The sequence below is a fragment of the Muscardinus avellanarius genome, assembly GCF_963383645.1.
Source record: "Muscardinus avellanarius genome assembly, chromosome: 2".
In the NCBI taxonomy this organism is placed as follows: Eukaryota; Metazoa; Chordata; class Mammalia; order Rodentia; family Gliridae; genus Muscardinus; species Muscardinus avellanarius.
In genome coordinates, this window is record NC_137787.1 from 37,354,182 (window position 1) to 37,376,731 (window position 22,550).

The 22,550-nt window shown below is 41.1% G+C and overlaps 1 protein-coding gene across 1 annotated transcript in view; it reads left to right on the top strand.

The window, feature by feature from the left end:
• Nucleotides 1–15,409: 15,409 nt before the first annotated feature.
• The window catches only part of ORC2 (origin recognition complex subunit 2), a gene marked incomplete at both ends in the record, with an annotated part of 49,482 nt that continues 42,341 nt past the window's right edge, over nt 15,410–22,550 (top strand). The window contains 2 exons of the mRNA XM_080719905.1: nt 15,410–15,503; nt 19,171–19,314. Coding sequence (XP_080576031.1) covers nt 15,410–15,503; nt 19,171–19,314 — 238 coding nt within the window. The remainder of the gene's footprint in view (nt 15,504–19,170; nt 19,315–22,550) is intronic.

Below are 22,550 nucleotides of genomic sequence, written 5' to 3' on the forward strand. Positions count from 1 at the left end.
ATATTGATTAAACTAGTATGGTTTATTTACTTAATTTCTGTACATGATCACTGGTTCTTTTTCTTTGTATAAAAACATGACTGGTTCAAGAAAAGCTAAAATACTCATTTTTTTTAAGTGTGTAGCCCGAAAATAACTAAAAATTTATAAACTGTTAGATAATTATTTCTTAGAGTCATGAAGTATAATTGTATAATAACTGATGTTCCAAAAAGGTTTTATGTATTATTTTTTCATATCAAGTGGTAGTTGAAAGTATTGAATGTATTAGCTATCTTGAAAAGAGACTTTCTAACAATCACTGATACTAGTTTGGGGTTTTTGTGTTTTTAGTTTTATCATCCAAACTGAGTCAAGGGAGATGCTCCATATGGTGTTTTAAAATATTTTTAAGAAGTTCATGTAATGTTCTACATTGAGTGTTTTTCTCCTTATCCTAAAAATTAGTCTGGCTTTGCATTCAGTTTAATTGGCTAGGTGAAATGGCTTTTACAGTGCATATTACTTCCCCTCTACTTTTCTCCAGATTATTTGGCTCTCCTAAGCCATCATTTCTGAAGGATTTTTACTGCATTGGCTTTGTGTGATCTGGTCTTTATAACAGTGGCCAAGTAGACAGGACATATCCCGCTTTCATATTGTAGATTAGCTCTTTCATTGTTGTTTGACCAGCATCAACCGATAGCTTGGTATAAATTTCCCAAGTATTCAGAAAATGGTGCTGGAGAAAATTTAAATAGAGTACGCATGTAAAAATGATCTCTCTTGAGTAATGTCCTTCTAACCCAGGAGTGGTGAAAATTCATTTTTTTCAAAGCTGAAGAAAAAGAAAACCCGCACAATTTAAGATCATATATAGGTGCATGTAAGCCATTATCCAGTCTTACTGAACTGATTAATGCTGTTGATTGTTGAAATGTGAAATGTAGTCATTGTTAACCTTGTAAATATCTTCCAGAGATGAAAAAATATTTTAAGTTATTGTAAATAAAGATGTATAAAATTCAGTATAAGTCTGCAATGCAGAAGCATAATCTAAGATGTTAAATACTGTGTTTTTTGAGAGATGTGTAATTTTCCCCTAGTTGTTTCTAGTTACATTAAGAATGTAAATTTTCTTTTGTACAGTATAAAAATACATCTTTATTTGGCTTTTAACTGTATTTCCTTGTTGGTTTTATCATATGTAAGTTTTACACTTTATAGTAGTTCTTTATATTTTTTTCAAAGCATGCCATTTTATTTATGTATAGCTAGACTTTTTCTTTGTGTAATACTCTATTAAAGTAAGAGTAAGGTAACATAAAATTACATATAACGCTGGGCACGGTGGCACACGCTTATAATCCCTGTGCTTGGGAGGCAGAGACAGGAAGATCGCGCAGGTTTAAAACCAGCCGTGCTGACTTAAGAGACCCTGTTTCCAAATGAAAAAGTATAAAATAGGTCTGGGAGTGTAGCCCGGAGGTAGAAGGGTTTCCAGGAACCCCAATACCACCAAAAAAAAAAAAAAAAAAAAATTACATATAACACTCCATTAAAAAAATAATATTAAGGCAGGAATTAAATTAATACATAAACTGTATACTATACATATGTTAATTATAGGGACACAAATTTAGCACATTGTAAAATAGCCAATATAAAGAGAGAAGATTGATTACATGATTTTCAAACATTCTTAAGATCAAGCAAATCCGTTTCTCAGGGGAAGCCCAACAGTTTCTAATACTACAATGTCAACAGTTTTTCTTACCTGGATCCTTACGAAGAGGAGCCGCCATTATGAACAATAGTATGTGTATTTCTGTCCCTCTGTCTGTCTCTGGAACTCCCTCCTCTGTGCTAGGCAAGTGATGTATCAAGGAGCTGCACCCCACCCCTTATACTCTATTTTGCATAGCATGAAAGTTCCTGTTGCGTCACACTCATACTAGGAGTTTTCTCATAATTATACTTTTGGAGTTATGGTGTGTGTGTGTGTGTGTGTGTGTGTGTGTGTGTGTGTGTGTGTGTGTGTGTGTTACTAGGGATTGAACCAGGGGCATTCTACCTCCAGGCTACATCCCCAACCCTTTTTATTTTATTATTTGGAAATAGTGTATCATTAAGTTGCAGAGGGAGGGCTCACTAAATTGCTAAGACTGACTTCAAACCTGCCAGCCCAAGTACTGGGATTACAAGCATGCACAACCACAACCACGTTGTTGTTACATGTTTTGAGAATGTTATGGTTTTGAGGAAACTGTCTCCGGGAACCCCTGTTAGGGTCCCGGACACAATTTCCCTCAAACCACAACAGAACCAAAAAAAAACAGAAAACCCGTGGATTCTTGTCCTGAGCTAAGGATAAATACACATTAGCCCGGACTTTTGCTAAAGATTTAAAGAAGTTTATTAGAAAGATAGAAATACAGAAGACAGTTCAAGCCCCATGCCATTCAGAAATGGCATGGAGGGGGAGGCAGTTCAAGCAAATTCACCAAAAATCCCTGCATGCTGAGTGTTCTTGTCCCACCAAGTCCTCATCAGGTCCTTTGATATGTAGATGTGCTGCCCTATCTCTAGCCCAGGTCTCCTGCTCATCTCCACCCCAGCCAGATCCGCCCCCTCCTAGGCAGAGGGGGGCAGCCCTGTCTTAGGCACAGACCCCCACACCTTTTGTTACACTCCCAAGATGTGTTGTTTATCCAGGATCTGGGATTTAGGAATGTAAAAAGGCCCTTTTTCCTGAAGAACTTTGCCTCTCTTTAGACATGTAAAAAGGCCCTTTTCCCTGAAGCCCCTGACTTTCTTTATTACCAAAGATACATTTTTAAAGTTGGAAATCTTTCCCAATACTGGTACATTAATACATTTTGACACCTCTTCCCAATACTGGTACAATTGTATTGTCTAAAGATCTTTAATCTTTTGGATCTTGGTTTAGTCAAGGGTTGAGGCTAAAGTGCTCTTTTACTTTCCCTGTTTGTTACTAGGGATTGAACTCAGGGGCATTCTTCCTCTGAGTTACAATCCAGGCCCTTTTTTAAAATTTTGTTTGCAGTACTGGGGATTGGACCCTGGGGCATTCTACCTGCAAGATACACCTCCGGCCCAATTTTTTTTATTCTTTATTTTTCAAATGGTCTCAATAAGTTGCAGAGGGCGTCACTAAGTAGCTGAGGCTGGCGGCAAACATGCGATTCTCATGTCTCAGCCACCCAAATGCTGGGATTACAAGGGTACACCACTAGCCTGGATCCTTTTTTATTGTTATTTTGAAACAATCTAGGTTGAAGAGAGTTTCAACACTTGCTAAAGTTGTCCTTGAACCTGTGATCCTCCTTTGTCAGCCCCCCAAGAATTGGGGTTATGAAACGGGGTTTCTTGAGAAGAAACACAGCATTTCCTTAGGATGAAAGGGAGTTTCTTGAGAAGAAACTCGGCGTTTCCTTACCGGATTCTTGTCTGTGGTGAAAGAATGACACCCGCAGACCTCAGGAAGAGGAGTAAAAGGTTTATTGGAAGCAACAGGGAGTAGGAAAAAGTGGCCGAACACCCGTACAGGCTGTTGGAACTTTTGATGTCCAGCAGCTGCCTTCAGATCAATACTTGAGGGTAGCCCAAGCCAAATACCTTCATTTGCAAGCTGCTTTCTCCCAAAGTCCATGCGATCTACCAGAAAAGAATAGGGAAAGTGGCTGAGCACCCCTAAGGGCTGTCGGGGCTCTGATGTCCAGCAGCTGCCTTCAGGACAATACTTGAGGGTAGCCCAAGCCAAATGCTTTCAGTTGCAAGCTGCTTTCTCCCAAAGTCCACACAATCTGCCAGAAAAGAAGTGCAGGTCACCCCTAGGGGCCCTGGTCGGCCTTGATGTCCAGCAGAGGCCTTCAGGTCACTACCCGAGTGACGCGATCTGCCAGAAAAGAAGTGCAGGTCACCCCTAGGGGCCCTGGTCGGCCTTGATGTCCAGCAGAGGCCTTCAGGTCACTACCCGAGTGTAGCCCAGGCCAAGTGCCTTCAATTGCACCCCACCTTCTCACAAAGCCAACGCGACCTGCCAGAGAGCAAAGCTCCCCAACGGGGAGGGGTTCCCGGAGTGGGTAACCGTTCTGATGACTGGTCTAGGGGTTTATATATTTCTGCATGTCTTCTGTTGGAGTCTGGAAGGCAGTTCTTAAAATCTGCATAGGGTGTTTGCATGTTCTTTGAGGGGTCTCCTTTCAGTAGGGGTGTCAGACTTGCTCCAGTGATGTCTCCTGGGTTTGTTGATTAGTAACCAGATGGGGATGGAACCCAGGGGCATTATACTTATACCTTAGAATCAGGGTCTCATTGAGTTGCAAAGGGCCTTGCTAAGTAACTGAGGCTGGCCTCACTAACTTTCCCTTTTTTAATATGCATTTCCTAGAAAAATCTTATGACCCCCCCCCGTGACTATTATTCCTTACCATAAGCCAAAGCTTTATTCATTTTATTTCAAATGCAAGCAATACAAAGCACATGTTTCTTTCTTTCTCCCCCCAAAAAAAAACTGGGGATGGAACCCTCTGAGTTACACTCTCAGCCCTATTTTTATTTTTTATTTTGAAACAGGATTTCACTAAGTTGTAGAGGGCCTCACTGAGTAGCTGAGGGTAGCTACCAACCTGTGATACTCTGGTCTCAGCCTCCCAAGTGCTAGAATTACAAGCATGCGCCACCAAACCCAGCTAGCACATGTGTTTTTGATATTATGTCTTAATACAAAGGCTACCATTTTCAGAAGAAAATGGGTTAAGGCAGCTCATCAAGTCTGAGTGTGTTCATTGGATCTACTAGAAAGGATAAGAGTCACCAATTTTCAGTGTTTTCTTTTTCTTTCTTTCTTTTTTTTTTTTTTTTTTTTTTGTTTGGTACTACAAACTGAACGCAGAGAAACTTTTTTTTTTTTTTTTTTTTTTGTAGTACTGAGGATCAAAATCAGGGATGTTCTACTTGTTGGGTTTTTTTTTTTTTTTTTTTTTTTTTTTTTTTTTTTTTTTGCGGTACTGGGGATGAAATCCAGGGGCATTCTACCTCTGAGCTACACTCCCAGCCCTAAAGTCTTTTTTTTGTTTTGTTTTTTGAAACAGGGTCTAAGTTGCAAAGGTCCTCACTAATTAGCTGAGGCTGTCAGCGAACCGCAATCCTCTGGTCTCGGCCTACCAAATGCTTGGATGACAAGCATGTGCCACCACGCCTGGCCTAATTTATAATTTGAAACAAGGTCGCACTAAGTTGGAGAGGGCCTCACAAGATTGCTGAAGCTAGCCACAAATCTGTATTCCTCCTATCTCGGCCTACCAAGTATTGAGATTACAAGTGTGCGCCACTATACCCGGCTTAAATCACAATATTTTCACAACTGTGATTGCAGCTTTATATATACAATAAGACTCAAGAATTGTTTTCTAAAGCTAGTTATTATTTAATTACTCTGTGTAGTATGTGTGTGGTAGTGGAGATTAAACCCAGGGGTGTTCTACCTCTGAACTACATACTTATGTTCTGTTTTGAAACGGGGTCTTGCTATTTAGCTGAGAGTCACACTAAGTTGCTGAGGCTGTTCTCTAATCCGTGATCCTGTCTTTGACTCTCAAGAACTAGGATTACAGGCACGCATCTAGCTTTGTGTATACTTTTAATAACTTTTTTGGGGGGGCAGTGTTGGGGATTGAACCTAGGGCTTTGTGCTTGTGAGGTATGCATTTTACCACTAATCTACATATATCCCACGCACTTTGTGTGTACATTTTCAAGGCTTAATCTGCTCAATCTTTCACTATATTCTTGGTGTAGTCATTTCACATATATTTGGGTGGAGAGAGGGCTCACTGTTTTTTCATTCCTGGTACAAGAAAATCTCTGTGTGTGTGTGTGTGTGTGTGTGTGTGTGTGTGTGTGTATGTGTGTGTGAGATACTGGGGATTGAATCCAGGGTCATTCTACTCCTGTGCTACATCCCCAACCCTATTTTTATTCTTTATTTTGAAACAAGGTCTAATTAAGTTGTGGAGGCCATCACTAAGTACCTGAGGCTAGCTGCAAACCTACGATCCTCCTTTCTCAGTCTCCCAAGTACTGGGATTATAAACATGTGCCACCACACCCAGTTTAAGAAAATCTTAGTTTTGGCTACCCTTTTATTCCTAGATACTTAGAAGTAAACGTCTTTGTTTGTTTTCTGAGTATAATTGAAATAAATTATATGAATTATTTGCTGACCAGCATTTGGGAGGCTGAGACAGGAGGATTGGGGTTCGCGGACAGCCTCAGCTATTAGGCCCTTTGCAACTCAGACCCTGTTTCAAAACAAAGAATAAAAATAGGGCTGGGTGTAGCTTGGAGGTAGAATTCCCTTGGATTCCATCCCCAGTACCACAAAAAGAAAAAAGATGCACACAGTATTATCCATTTGCCCCTTTGGAATAGTCTAATATCCTACCCCAAATCTCCATGCTTATGTGGAGAATTCCCATTTCATGGTCCCTTCTAGCTTCAACTTGCCACCACTCCTGACTCCTGCATCCGTTCTGGATGGTATGGCTTTGTTGTCTAATATTAACATAAATGTAAACCTTGTTTCCTTTCCTCTATTTTCCATACATACGCCATGAAAACAAAAAACCCACCACTCGCACCAAGGCTTCTGATTTTAATAGAAGACTTTATTGAAGATTTGAGGGGAGGAGTGAAAGGTAGTTCACTTAAATCACAGAAAAAGAACACATTAGTTGAACATACCTATTCAACATTCCTAGGTCAACCAGGTGCAGTGGCACACACCTATAATCCCAGTACTTGGGAGGCTGAGATAGGTGGATCAAAGGTTTGAGGTGAACCTCAGTAACTTAGTGAGATCTTGTTTCAAAACTTAAAAAGGCAAGGCTTGGTACACACCTGTAATCCCAGTATTCGGGAGACTGAGATAAGAGGATTACAGGTTCAAGAACAGCCTCAGCAAGTAGTCAGACTCTCATCAACCAAGTGAGACCCTGTTCCCAAATAAATTGTTCCCAAATAAATTTTAAAAAATCAGGCTGGGAGTGTAGCTCAGCTCTACACCCCCAGATAGCCTCTGTATTACAAGAAAGGGGGGCTGGGATGACCCAGGCATGGTGGTTGCACGCCTGTAATCCCAGAATTTGGGAGGTTGAGACGGGAGGATCATAGTTTCACGGCCGCCTCAGCTACTTAGGCCCTTTGCAAGTCAGTGAGACCCTGTTTCAAAATAAAAAAAATAGGGCTGGAGGTGTAGCTCCGGGGGGTGGGTATAATATCCCTGGATTTCATCCCCAGTACCACAAATAATGATAATAATAATAATAATAATAAAGAAAATATGGCTGGAGGTGTAACTCGGATGCAGAATGCCCCTAGGTTCAATCCCCAGTACCAAAAACAATCCCCACAAGGGGTGGCATACGCCTGTAATCCCACCACGTGGGGGGCTGTAATAGGATTGCAGCTTGGAGGCCAGCCTCAGTAACCTAGCAAGACTGTTTCAAATTAAAAATAAAGCAGGGTTCGGGATGTAGCTCGTTTTCTTTCTGTGTCAATTCATTTTATTTTCCCACCCCTTCATCCCATTATCTCTCTCCATCTCTATATTCAATGCTCCAGCCCTACTTTTTTCGCCTCAAAAGAAGACTGCTAGATAAATCAATGAACACTAATACTGGCAAAAGACCAAAATTATCTATACAGCCGGCTTTCGCCTTCACGAGCCTCCTCCCACACTTCCTTCTTCCTTCCCCGGAAGCGGAAAGAGGAGGAAGACCCGGAACCTAGGGGTTAGGGATTCGTTTTCCTCAGATTTTCTGATGGGCGAGGCCCATCAGTCAGCACTGAATGGTCGGCAGACTTGTCGCTCTCGGCCAGTTCGCCTTCCTATTGGCTCTCCAGGGCACCGCCCTCAGGGCAGGGCGGGAGATTTGGTGTACTGTGCGGCGGTCTCCGGCCCGCCTGCTGGCCCTCGGGGTCGGCGGCACCTTCCTTCTCTGGCGCGTTTTCTGAGAACTCGGCCCCTCGGCCGGGCGGCGTCGCGGTTCCTGCGGCCTGGGCGCTGCGGGGTGGCGAGGTCGGACGCAGGCTGGGGGGGCCGCGCCCCGCTGAGACCTAGCGGGGCGTCGTGGGGCGTCGGGACCGCCGGCCTCCCTTCCCCGCGCTTCTGGAGGCCGGAGAGGTGAGTCCTGCGGCGTGGCCCGCGGCGGAGCCGGCGGCCCTGGAGCCCCGGCCGGCCGCCGCAGCCCGCCCGCGCCGACGCGAGGCGCAGGCCCGAGCCGCAGTGCGGTGTGGCCAGGGGCTGGCTGCGAGGCCGCTCGTCAGTCGGTCCCGGGGGCCAGGCTCCCGGCTCGCCGAGCCCTCGGGTTGGAGAAGCCCTGTAGCGGAGGCAGTGGAGCGGCCCGAGAGGACCCGCGTGTGAGGGCGCAGAGGAGGTCACGTTCCCACACCGCCGCTGGAACGGGAGCCTTTGAACCTTGGGTGTTACCCCGGCCCCGACACACCGAGCGAGTCCTGCTAACTGAGCAAATAATCGCCTTGGCGCAAGTCTTGGTTGTAAAATGTTAACAGATCAGGATCTTTCGGTAGAACTTGTTAAATGATAAGGATGGTGAAATATTACTTTTCATTTTACTGTTGGAGTCCTAATGGAACCTTTACCCCTTCTCCTAGGTTTGCCATCTGAAGAAAAATAACATGACATAATCTTAGTGGCACTGAACATGAATGGGCATCGTTTATCTCTTATTGAGCACTTTCTGTTAGGCGTGGAATAAAATATAGAAATATGCAAGAGATCTGTATGGTGAAGTTGCAGCTTAAAAATACCGTTATTAGACGGGCGTGGTGGCGCACGCTTGTCATCCCCGCGCTTGGGAGGCTGAGACAGGAGGGTCGCACAGGTTCGAAGCCAGCCTCAGCTACTTAGGCTCTCAGCAACTTAGTGAGGCCCTGTTTCCAAATAAAATATAAAATAGGTCTGGGAGTATAGCCCGGAGGTAGAAAGCCCCTGGGTAATACCCCTAGTACCACAAAATATACACACATACTGTTAATAGAGGACAAATGTTTAGTGAATACTTTTGTAATCAAGACATTGGACAGAGTCTGGTAGTTATAAAATGTGGCGTTAAGATTAGAACCCAAGTTTGTCTGATATTAAAATTGGTGCCTATGCATGAGAAGTCACCCACCTGATGGCTTGACCAAGTCTATAAGATCTAGTTCAAAATGGCTCCTTCGGGCTGCTGGTGGAGGAGCTTTGTTCATCACAACATGAGATTATTCACCAGGCCACCGAGGGTCTCACAATATGTCAGCTGTTTTCAGAGCAAGTGATCTGCCACAGTCTCTTTATGACTTACTCTCTAAAAGTCACACACCATAAGTTCTACTTTATTTTATTGGTTAGAAGCAAGTTGGTAAATTGAGCCCACAACTGAAGGAAATAGACTGACGCTTTTGTGTGTGTGGTACTGGGGTTGAGCCCAGAGGCATTCCACCTTCAGTTACACTCCCAGCCTTATTTTATTCTTTATTTTGAAATAAAAATCTCACTAAGTTGCAGGGCCCTGATTGCTGAGGCTGGTCTTGAACCTGTGATCCTCCTCAGCCTCCCAAGTTCTAGGATTCCATGTGTGTACCACCATACCTGGCTAAACTCAGCATTTTGAAGGCAGGAATATCAACTGTTTTGTGGATGTATTTTTAAAACCACCACAATCCTCTCTTTAGTGACATCTTCAGAGTCCACTTTTAAGCCAACAGAGTAGTCAGTTATTTTTTAGTGATAGCACTGTACACTACACTGATAAAAAAAATCACCAAAATGAAGAGTCAATATGATGTATAATATAATGCCTAGTAAAAGTATAAGAAAAAGCAAATAAATCTCATAGCTTGAAATTTTTGTTTCTGTTTCCAACTTTCCAAAAAAGTTTAATTTTATATGCTAACTGATTAGCTAATACATTTATCCTTTCTTCTAATAACCATTACCTGGCCCTTATTTTATGTTAGATATTGTTAAATGGTAAAGGAATACAAATGCTTTGATAGAGTCTCTTTTCTAACTGCACATTAGAATCACCTTGGGGAAGTTTAAAAATACTTCTGCCCAACTCCTACCCAGAGCAATCAAATCAAAATTGCCTGGAGCGTAGGGCTTGGTATTGGTATTTAGTATAATTCTTCAGATTCAAATATACAATAAATGACATAAACAGTTGAAAAAAAATTGGTGCCTTACCACTAATCTATACCACCTTTCTTTAAAAAAAAAAAAAAAAAAGGATTACATCTTTAAAAAGTGTAGCAGGTTCTTTTATTTGCTGTCAGAGGAAAGTGTGTGATGCTGTGAACACTCAATTGGTGGGCTGTATTATTACCTTGTAGTTAACTGCTTGAAAGCATTGACCTATAAAACCCCAAGGCAATGCCTTGAAGGGTCCTCGGTGACCACTGTGCATATTTTATTGTGATCATTAGGTAGTATTTTTTCAGGAAGAAAAATGTTAAGGAAGAGAAGGGTTTTTTTGTTTTCTCTTTAAGTTTAGGTAAGAAGTTCTTCAATTGTATTTTTTTTACTCTTAAGGGCATAAATCTAGAAAAGAAAATGTATAAATGTATTCAGACTTCAGGCAATTCTTATATAAAATTCCTTAGGGAAATTGTCTTGGACAATATTCAGTTGCTCAGTATATTTGTTTCTTTCCATTTTCTTTGAAAATCCAGGCCCCAAAGAACTCTGTTTTTGCTAATAAGAATTATGTAAAAGACTTTTACTCTCTTTTTTTTCTTGGGTTGCCATGAAGCTCAGAGCCAAAAGTTCTTGCATAATTTTGTTTTACTTTTCTTTATATCCCCTATTCTAGACTTCCTCTTACTATTTAAAGTTTACAGTTTTTTATTTAATTGCATTTGTTCATTGTTGCTGATTAAAATCCTCTAAAGAACACAGTAGTATTTACCTGTTTGTTTGATATACCTGTTTGTTTGCTTGTTTGTTTTCGCTGTACTGAGGATTAAACCCAGAGGCATTCTACCTCTGAGCTACACCCCCAGCCCTTTTTTATTTTTTGCTTTGAAACAGGGTCTTGGTTGGTAGCTAAGTTGGCTGAGGCTTGTCTTGAACCAGCAATCCTCCTGTCTCAGCCTCTTAAGTACTGGGATTACAGGCTGTGTTGTCATACCTGGTTAACAGTATATACTTAAATTAAAAAATGCAGATTATACTATATCAGGCCAGGTTCTTTCAAGTATGCTTGATAGTACTAGTGATGCCTAACCTCATAATCTAGAAACTTAGAAGAACAATAGAAGTCTTTGAATACTTAAAGTTCTAACATGTGGAAAAATGGTTAGACATATTATGAATAGTTTCCAGACGTCAAAACAAGCAATTTGTGGTGGTGCACGCTTGTAATCCCAGCATTAGGGAGGCTGAGACTGGAGGTTCGCGGATAACCGTAGCTACATAGTGAGGCCCTCTGCAACTTAGTGAGACCTTGTTTCAAAATAAAGAATAAAACTGGGTGTGGTGGCGCACGCTTGTAATCCCAGTGCTTGGGAGGCTGAAACAGGAGGATCACACAGGTTCGAAGCCAGCCTCAGCTACTTAGTGAGGCTCTCAGCAACTTAGTGAGACTCTGTTTCCAAATAAGATATAAAATAGGTCTGGGAGTATAGCCCAGAAGTATAAAGCCCCTGGGTTCTACCCCTAGTACCACACGCACAAAATAATAATAATAAATAAATAAATAAATAAATTTTAAAAAATAGGGCAGGGGGTGTGGCTCAGAGGTAGAATGCCCCTGGGTTCCATCTCCAGACCCACACACAAAAAAAAAAGGGGAAAAAAAGCAATTAGTATAATAGATTTGTATTTAATGGCAGGAGAGTTATGTGGTATAATAGAATGAGGATTTATTTATTTTTTGTGGGTCTAGGGATGGAACCCAGGGGTATTTGAACTCCAAACTACACCCCCTATCCTATTTTTTATTCTTTATTTTGAAACCGGGTCTCGCTGAGTTGCAGAGGCCCTCACTTAGTAGTTGAGGCTGTCCGCGAACCGCGATCCTCTAGTCTCAGCTTCCCAAATGGTGTGATTACAAGCGTGTGCCACCATGCCCAGCTCCTAGAATGAGGATTTAGAAATCAGACAAAAATGTTTTTCAAGTCTAAAACACTTTCTAATTGTGTAAATTTGGGTGAATAATACTTATTCTCAATTATCTGCAAATTGGGGAAATAATATATACATACATACATATACACATAAATACATACATTTCAACACCTAAAAGACAGATTAAAGACATTTAATTAACTGATGTACATAAAAGTGTCTAAAGCAAGCTGTGGCATACTAGTGCATGCTTGCATGCCGTAATTCCAGTACTTAGGAGGCTGAGACAAGAAGTTCAAGGCCAGCCTTAGTAACTTAGTGAGACCCTGTTTCAAAATAAAAACAGGGCTGGTGGTATAGCTCAAAGGTAGAGTGCCTTGGGGTTCAATCCCCAGTATCCCCCCACACACACATAGAAGTGCATAATATAGTGCCTGACATAGCCTATCAAAAAATGTTTCTTTTAGCTGGACTTAGTGGTGCACACTTGTCATCCCAGCACTTGGGAAGCTGAGACAGGAAGATCACAATTTGAGGCCAGCCTCAGCTACTTAGTAAGGCCTTTTGCAATTCAGTGAGACCCTGTTTCAAAATAAAGAATAAAAATTAGAACTGCGAGTATCACTCTGAGATAGAATGCCACCCCCAGTAAGCAAAAAAATTTTTTAAATGTTTCTTTTGTATCAATACTATGTATCAATATATTAAACTTTTTCTATAATACACCCAGATTCCCCATAATAAGCAATACCATGACTAGGAAAATGGCCCAGAACATTTTATTAGTGATTATATAAATTATGGATGAAATGTTTATTATTTTTATACACACAAAGTATAAATCATAGAGTCCTAAAGATTAAGTAAGAATATATGTGAACTACTAACAACACAAAAGTGCTTAAATTTTGTCTCCTAATTCTACCCTCACCCCCATCCAGATGTTTTCAGTCCCTAGGGCTCTCTCTTACAAAATAGTAAGTTTGGTCCTTTTCCATTCTTACAGCTCTGTAAGGATATTTATCTGTTCACCTTGTTTGTTAAAAGCCATGGGTGAGTCAGGTGTGGTGGCGCACACTTGTAATCCCCATGCTTGGGAGGCGGAGACCGGAGGATAGCGTAGGTTTGAAGCCAGCCTTGCTGGCTTAAGAGACCCTGTTTCCAAATTTTAAAAAAGTATAAAAATAGGTCTGGGTGTGTAGTCCAGAGGTAGAAGGGCTTCCAGGAACCCTAGTACCAATTTAAAAAAAAAAAAAAAGCCATGGGTGAGCCCGGCAGGGTGGTCCACTCTTGTAATCCCAGCCTTTGGGAGACTAAGACCGGAGTGTCACCGTTTGCAGACAGCCTCAGCTACTTAGTGAGGCCCTCTGTAACTTAGTGAGACCCTGTTTTAAAATAAAGAATAAAAAAATAGGGCAGGGGGTGTAGCTCGGAGGTCGAATGCCCCTGGGTTCCACTCTCAGACCCGCACACACACAAAAAATTGATGTCTGGGTTTTGGCCCTTTGCCTTTGTTTTTCTCTTACCTGACCCTGAATAAATTCTTCTACTTACAGGTGACTGAAGTTCCCAACTGAAAGATATGTAGTAGCTTAAAAGGTAAATAAACTGGAATAAATCTTTTATATATGCCAGTTGTCAAAAGAAAGCTTGGGAACATTTAGTTATCTGCATACAAATAACTAACTCATGAAAGATAGTAGTTACTTTTGTCAGAAGAAAATGCCTAAACAAAAAATAAAAATAATTAATACTCACATGGAAAAATCAGGATTTATTATAAGAGTGGAGAGGGGAAAAATTGAGTTTTGAAGCTAAATTTCTGAGAATAAGCCAGAGCTGATGAAATTTTTGCTTGCCAAACTCTGAAGTTTCTTCAGTGAGGAACTGACTCTATGGTGGTAGAAGGACTCATATTTGTAATTTAGTTAGCAAGGAGCATAGAAAACGTAGCACAGTCATAGGTTTGGTGAGCCTGCAGCAGGTGTAAAGGCAGGTACTTGAGGGTTATTTGATCCAGGCTTGATACACCAGAGAAGTGTTACAGATATGGCCAGTGAACTCTTATCTTTCAGTGAATGAATAGCAGAATCCACGAAACCATTATTTGTTTGGCTGTCCCTTTTCTAAAAGCTAGGTATTAACTGCCCCATTTCTGTTAATGTGGGTTTTACATAGTCAGGTTAGAGCTTTCTTATTTTTTTTGGTGGCACTAGGGATTGAACCCAAGGCATTATATCTCTGAACCTGATTTTATTTATTTGGAAACAGGTCTCACTGAGTTGCAGAGGGCCCCTCACTAAGTTGCTGAGGCTGGCTTTGAATCTGCGATCCTCCTATCTCAGCCCCCTAAATTCTGAGATTACAAGTGTATGCCACCACGCCAGGCTCTTAGAACTTTCTTTACAAGCAGAATCTTTCCTGAGATTATTAGGGACCTTAATTGGATTTTAGCTCTTTTCAAATCACAGAAAACTTTTCATATTTTTCAGATAAAGAATTGAGTTACTTATAATCAGAAACATAATAATAAATAATTCAGTTGGTGTGGTGGTGTATGCCTTAAATCCCAATTGGGAGGCTGAGACTGGAGGATCACAGGTTTGCAGCTAGCATCAGCAACTTAATGAGACCTTGTTTCAAAAGTATAAAAAATAAAATAGGGCGGGGGTATAGCACAAAGGTAGAACATGCCTGGGTTCAATCACTAGCCCCCCCCCAAAATAAAATTGGGCTAGGGATGTAGCACAGAGGTAGAACATCCCTTGGCTCAGCTTCCAGTACCATAAATAAAAATGCAAGGAAATAAACAACAATAGAAAATATAATTTTTCAACTTCCTTTTTTTTCTGTGTGTTACTGGGGATTGGACCTAGGGGCATTCTACTTTCAAGTTACACTCCCAGCCCTGGTTTTTTATTTTAAAGACTTTTGAAAATGTTATGGAAGAGCCAGCCATAATGGTGCATGCTTGTAATCCCAGCCTTTGGGAGGCTGAGACAGGAGGATCATGGTTCATGGCCAGCCTCAACTACTTTGCAATTTAGTGAGACCCTGTTTCAAAATAAAGAATAAAAATTAGGGCCAGGGATATAGCTCTGGGGGTGAAATGCCCCTGGCTTCCGTCCCCAGTAACTAACACACACACACACACACACACACACACACACACACACACACATGTTATGCATATATGTGAATATTTAATTAATATGTAAGTTGGTATGAATTATTTGTCATGTTGATTTATTGCTTTTGTTTAGGCTGGCCCTGATGAATCAGCTGGAATTAAAGGAAGACAAAATGCTGGAAGTTCAATTTGTGGGAGATGATGATGTTCTTAATCACATTCTTGATAGAGAAGGAGGTACATTATAAATTCAAAGGATGCTTATGGATTTTTTTTTTTTTTTTCAGGTCTGGGGATGGAACCCAGGGGAATTTGACTTCTGAGCTACACCCCCTGCCCTATTTTTTTATTCTTTATTTTGAAGCAGGGTCTTGCAAAGTTGCAGAGGGCCTCACTAAATAGCTGGGGCTCTCCGTGAATCACGATCTTCTGGTCTCAGCCTCCCAAATACTGGGATTATAAGCGTGCACCACCACGCCCAGCGATTGTTTTATTTTTAAAACTGTTTTAGCATCTTTTTTTATTTTCTATACTGGGGGTATTCTAACTCTGAAATACACCCCCAGCCCTATTTTTTATCCTTTATTTTAAAATAGGGCCTTATTAAATTGCAGAGAGACTCACTAAGTAGCTAAGTCTGGCCTTTAACCTGTGATTCTGCTGTCTCAGCCTCCCAAGTACTAGGATTATGAGTGTGTACCACCATGCCCAGCTTAACATCTTTTTTTTTTTTAACTATAAAACAAACTATTTGTTTTAGTTTTTAGTTTGCTTCTTTCAAACTTTTCATAACTAAAATGAAGTGCTCATTGTAATAGGGTAATAATAAGTATTCTTTGTAATTTAAAATATGTAGTTATTTTGCCTGCGTTGTGACGCACACTTGTAATCCCAGCATTTGGGAGACTGAGACAGTAGGATCATGGTTCACAGACAGCCTCAGCTACTTAGTGAGGTCCTTTGTAACTCAGTGAGACTCTCTTTCAAAATAAAGAATAAAGAGCCAGGCGTGGCGCATACTTATAATCCTAGCTCTTGGGAGGCTAAGAATGGAGGATTGCATAGGTTCTTCTTTTTCTTTTTCTTTTTTTTTTTTTTTTTTTTTTTTTGGTGGTACTGGGGATGGAACCCAGGGACCTTCTACCTCCAGGCTATACTCCAGACCTATTTTATATATTTTTTTGGAAACAGGGTCTCTTGAACCAGCTAAGGCTGGCTTCGAACCTGTGTGATCCTCTTTTCTCAACCTCCCAAGTGTGAAGATTACAAGCATGCGCCACCACACCTGGCAGATCACATAGGTTCTAAGCCAGCCTCAGCTACTTAGTAGGGTTCTCAGCAACTTTGTGAGTTTCTGTTTTCAAATATATTATAAAATAGAGCTGGGGTGTAGCCTGGACGTAGAAAACCCCTGAGTTCCACACCCCCTCCCCCAGTACCACACACACACACACACAAAATAAATAAATAAATAAAAATAAATAGGGCTGGGAATGTAGCTCGGAGGTAGGATGCCCCTGGGTTCCATCCCCAGCACCACAATAAATAAGTAAATAAATAAATACATAAGGATATTTTGATCCCCAAAACTATACTTCCAAGGTGTGTGTGTGTGTGTTACTGGGGATGGAACCCAGGGGCCTTTTACCTCTTGGCTAAACTCCCAGACCTATTTTATATGTTTTATTTGGAAACAGGGTTCGAACCTACATGATCAGCCTTCCAAGTACTGGGATTATAAGCGTGCGCCACCACGATTGGCTCAAAATTTTTTAAACTTTGGTTATATAAACAGTGAAAGAGCTGGGTGTGGTGGCGCACGCTTATAATCCCAGTACATGGGGGGCTGAGACAGGAGGATCACAGGCTCATACCTAGCTAGCCTCAGCTACTTAGGCCCTGTTTCAAATTAGGGAATAAAAATAGGGCTGAAGGCATAGCTTGGAGGTCTGCATTCAAACCACAGTTCTGCACAGTAAACAGTGAAAGAGGGTAGTCAGAACTTTATTATCATTATTATTGTTGTTGTTGTTGTTGTTGTTGTTTTGCGGTACTGAGGGTAGAACCCAGGGATATTCTACCACCAAGCTATGCCCCCAGCCCTATTTTTTATTCTTTGTTTTTGAAACAGGGTTTGAGTTGCGAAGGGCCTCACTACGTAGTAGCTGAGGCTGTCCTCAAACCGCAATCCTCCTGTCTCAGCCTCCCAAATGTTGGTATTACAAACGTGTGCCACCACACCAGCATGTTTTTTTTGGGGGGAGCTTTGTTCTTTAATAAGCCGTGGGGTGATTGGTTCATCAAGCTGCTTTTGTGTAGCTATACAGTGCATATTTTGAAGGACACAAACTGCACTTTATACAGAAATGTCTTGGCCCCACCAAAAGGAAATTACAAAGTGCCAATTGATTGAATCAGGACCCAGTATGTTTTCTATTTTTATGTTTGGATCAGGCTAATGGGGATTGAACCCAAGGGCATTTTACCTCCAAGCTAAATCTCAGACTTTGTATTTTTTACTTTGGAACATGGTCTCCCTAAATTGCTAATGCTTGTCATGAACCTGTGATCCTCCCGTCTCAACCTCCCAAGTACTGGGATTTTAGGCATGCCCCACCACATCTGGCTCAGGACTTTTAATCAAAGAGAAAATCCTGACCTTCTTTTAGTAATGATTATTTAAGCAGTATGGTTAATTTGCTTATTTAAATATACTGTTTACCGGGCATGGTGGTGCGTGCTTGTAATCCCCGTGCTTGGGAGGTGGAGACAAGAGGATCGTGCAGGTTCAAAGCCAGCCGTGGTGGCTTAGGAGACCCTGTTTCCAAATAGAAATATAAAAAATAGGTGTCTGGGAGTGTAGCCCGGAGGTAGAAGAGTTTCCAGGAACCACAGTGCCACCAGAAAATAGATAGATAGATAGATAGATAGATAGATAGATAGATAGATAGATAGATAGATAGATAATACTGTTTAAGCTGGGTGCAATAGTACACACCACTAATATCTATACTTGGGAGATTGATAAAAGAAAATTTGCAGTTTTGAGGCCAGCACACAGAAAGTGTGATCTTTTCAAAATGAAAAATTAATGGTGTCGCACACTTGTAATCCCAGCACTCCAGAGGCTGAGACAGGATTGTGCAGGCTCAAAGCCAGCTTCAGCTACTTAGTGAGGTTTTCAGCAACTTAGTGAGACCTTGTTTCCAAGTAAAATATATTTAAAAAGTAGGTCTGGGAGTGTAGCCTGGGGGTAGAAAGCCCCTGGGTTCCACCTCTAGTACAACAAAAGAAAAGAAAAACTTAAGCTAAATGTGGTGGTGCACACCTTTTTTTTTTTTTTTTTTTTTTTTTTTTTTTTTGCGGGTCTGGGATGGAACCCAGGGGCATTCGACCTCCGAGCTACACCCCCTACCCCTATATTTTTTATTCTTTATTTTGAAACCAGGTCTTACTGGGTTACAGAGGGCCTCACCAAGTAGCTGAGGCTGTCTGCAAACCGCAATCCTCTGGTCTCAGCCTCCCGAATGCTGGGATTACAAGCGCGCACCACTCCGCCTGGCTGTGGTGCACACCTTTAATCACAGTACTTGGGAGGCTGAGATAGGGAGACTGCAGGTTCAAGGAAAGCCTCAGCAAATAGTGATATTTTCAGGAATCTAGCAATATCCTGTTTCAAAATTAATAAAATAGCCCTGGAGTATAGTTCAGAAGGAGAATGCCCCAGTACCAAAATTAAATGGATGGATGGATAGATGGATATGTAGCTCAGTGGTAGGAAATCTCTGGGTTCAGTCCTTTATACCATGAAGGAAGGGAGGGAGGGGACAGGAAGGGAAGAGAAAGAGAGAGCAAACAAACTTCTGCTTGTCATATTCTGATTCTTTGCATTTTCTTTACACAGGCACTAAATTAAAGAAGGAGAGAGCTCAGCTTTTGGTCAACCCCAAAAAAATAATCAAGAAGACAGAATTTGACTTGGAGGAAAATGACCAGGAAGTCTTAAAGGATAAGAATTATGTGGAAGTTTTGGGAAGAAATGTTCAAGGTATTTGATGGGGGTAATATATACTCATATTTCTGCTAGTAGCAGAACTTGTTTTATAGAATACACTAAAGGAATCTGGTAGGTGTGCTATAATTGTGTACCTCAGTTGAAATTTTTTTTTCTTGAAGTTTTTTTCTCCATAGTTTTTTTTCTTTCTTCTTCTCTGTTTCACAAATAACATAAGAAGGAATTTACAGGCCTACCACTCTGAAGTTGTTTTATTTTGTTAATAAGGATTGAACCCAGGGGCATTCTACTTCTGAGCTATATCCTCAACCCCTTTTATTATTTATTTATTTATTTATTTTTTTTTTTTTTTTGCAGTACTTGAGATGGAACCCAGGGACATTCTTCCTTCAAGCAGTACCCCAGTCCTATTTTTTATTTTTTATTTTGAAACAGGATTTATATATTTTTATTTTTTATTTTATTCTTTATTCTGAAACAAGGTCTCACTGAGTTGTAAAGGGCCTCACTAAGTAGCTGAGGCTGGCTGCAAACCTGGATCCTCCTATCTCAGCCTCCCGAATGCTGAGATTATAAGTGTGTACCACCACACGGGGCTTTTATTTTTTATTTTGAAATAGGGTCCTGCTAAGTTCATATAGATCTCGCTGAGTTGCTGAGGCTGGCCTCTAACCTGTGATTCTCCTGTCTCAGCTTCCTAAGTACTAGTATTATAGACATACGTTGTTGTGCCTGGCTCTAAAGTTATTATTAAGATACCTCTTTTTCAGTTCTAGGGATTGAATTCAGAGCCTTACACATGCCAGACAAGCATTTTACCATCTAGCCACATCCCCAGTCCTGTATTTTTAACTTGCTGAAAATAATTAAATAAAGCAAGTCAGCAAGTCACTTCAGTATTATCCTGCTTTTTTTTTTTTTTTTTTTTTTTTTGGTGGGTGTGAGGATGCAACCCAGGGGCATTCGACCTCCGATTTATACCCCCCTCCCCGCCCTAGTTTTTATTCTTTAATTGAAATAGGGTCTCACTGAGTTGCAAAGGGTCTCACTAAGTAGCTGAGGCTGTCTGAACTGCGAACCTCCAGTCTCAGCCTCCCGAATGCTGGGATTACAAGCGTGCACCACCACACCCGGCTTAACTCTTTATTTTTAAACAGAATCTCACCAAGTTACAGGGGCCTCACTAAGTAGCTGAGGCTGGTGTGATCCTCCTGTCTCAGCCTCCCAAGTACTGGGATTATAAGCGTGCACCACCACACTGACTACCTTGATCTTTTTTTATAATACCCAGAAGGAATATTCTAGAAAGTAGTGTTGTTACAACCTAGGCATGCTTATATTGTTTTGTTTTGTTTTGTGGTACTGGGGACAGAACCCAGGGGCTTTCTACCCCCAGGCTATACTCCCAGACCTATTTTATATTTTATTTGGAAACAGGGTCTCACTAAGTAGCTGAGAGCCTCACTAAGTAACTGAGGCTGGCTTCGAACCTGCGCGATCCTTTTGTCTAAGCCTCCCAAGTGCTGGGATTACAAGCGTGCGCCACCACGTCCGGCTATATTGGTTTTTTAAATACTTAATTCAAATTCTTGCCAGGTTATTTTAGGATTGAATTATATTTTAGTTAGGGATCTTCTGGGTACACAGAACACAAATTTACTCAAGCTGCTTAGAAAAACAAAGATCAAGAAAGAAATTAGCATTATTAATCACTACGGGCCTTGGACCTGGAATGACAATAAGACCTAAAGAACTTGCTCTCTTGGGCCAGTCTCCCTTAGTCGTCTCTGTCCTGTTCTGCCTATGTCACCTGTCTCTTTCATGTATGTGGTTTTTATGCTCTCACAGTTATAAATGGCCGTCACTACTATTTTCTGACCTTTTTCTGATTTCTTAAGTCCTTCTGGTTTAGTTGTCAGTGTTAAATAACTTGTTTTTCTACTGCCCCGTTCTAGATTCTCAAGAGTAGATATAAATTCAGCTCAGTGAAACGCTGTCCTTAATTAGGTTTAGTGGGTAGGTCTCCTAAGTGTTCATAACTAGACAATTGACCATTTAGGGCATATTCTGAATAGGACTTTGGATTCTTAACCACTTCTCTTATGCTAGCCTAGGAAGAGATTGAAAACAGTGTTCCAAAAGAGAAACTTTGTTTTTTGTTGTTTGTTCATTAATTGTTTTGGTTGCTGAGGATCAAACCCAGGGCCTTGTACATGCTAAGCAAGTGTTCTATTACTAAGCTATACTTCCAGCTCTGGGTTAGGGGGATACTGGGGAATGAACCAGGAAAACTCTACCTTTGAGCTACACCCCCCTACACCAGTCCTATTTTATTTTTTTGTTTTACCATGTATTGCTAGATATTTTCCTAAAGTTTATATAGGTTACATAGCACATTTTCCTAAAATTTTATTTTTATCCCATTTTTTGGAGGGGTAGGGAATGAGGAAGGTACTTAAAATTTATCTCATTTCAGAAACAAGATGCTTTTTTTAAATTATTTTTTATTTTGTGGTACTGGGGACGGAACCCAGGGGCTTTTCTACCTCTGGGCTATGCTCCCAGACTTATATACTTTATTTGGAAACAGTGTCTCACTGAATTTCTGAGTAGCCGAGGTTAGCTTTGAACCTGTGCAATCCTCCTGTCTCAGCCTCCCAAGTGTGTGCACCGCCACACCCAGCTGCTGCTTGTTTTGTAAAAGAAAAAAATTTTTGAGCCAGGCATGGTGGTGCACACTTTTAATCCCAGCATTTGGGAGTCTGAGACAGGAGGATCGTGGTTTGTGGATAGCCTCAGCTACTCAGTGAGGTCCTTTGCAACTCAGTGAGACCCTGTTTCAAAATAAATAAAAAATAGGGCTGGAGGTGTAGCTTGGAGGTAGAATGCTTCTGGGTTCCATCCCTGGTACCGCCAAAAAAAAAAAAAAAAAAAATTAAATAATGCATCCATGTGAGTGTGGAAGAGACAAAACAGTGAAAGGGCCCTCAATTTCACTTCCCAGAAGTTACCACTCTCAAAGTAACTATATTTGAGCTGGGTATGCTGTTAACACACCTGTAATCTTAGTATTTCAGAGGCTGAGATAGGAGGATCATAGGTTCAAAGAAAGTCTCAGCAACTTAGGGAGGCTCTCAGCATCCTAGTGAAATTCTGTTTCCGAATAAATAAAATTAGGCTGGGGGTGTTGCTTGTAGATAGAATGCTTCTGGGTTCAATCCCCAGTACCAAAAAAAATTATAAAAATAGCTGGGCGTGGTGGCGTACGC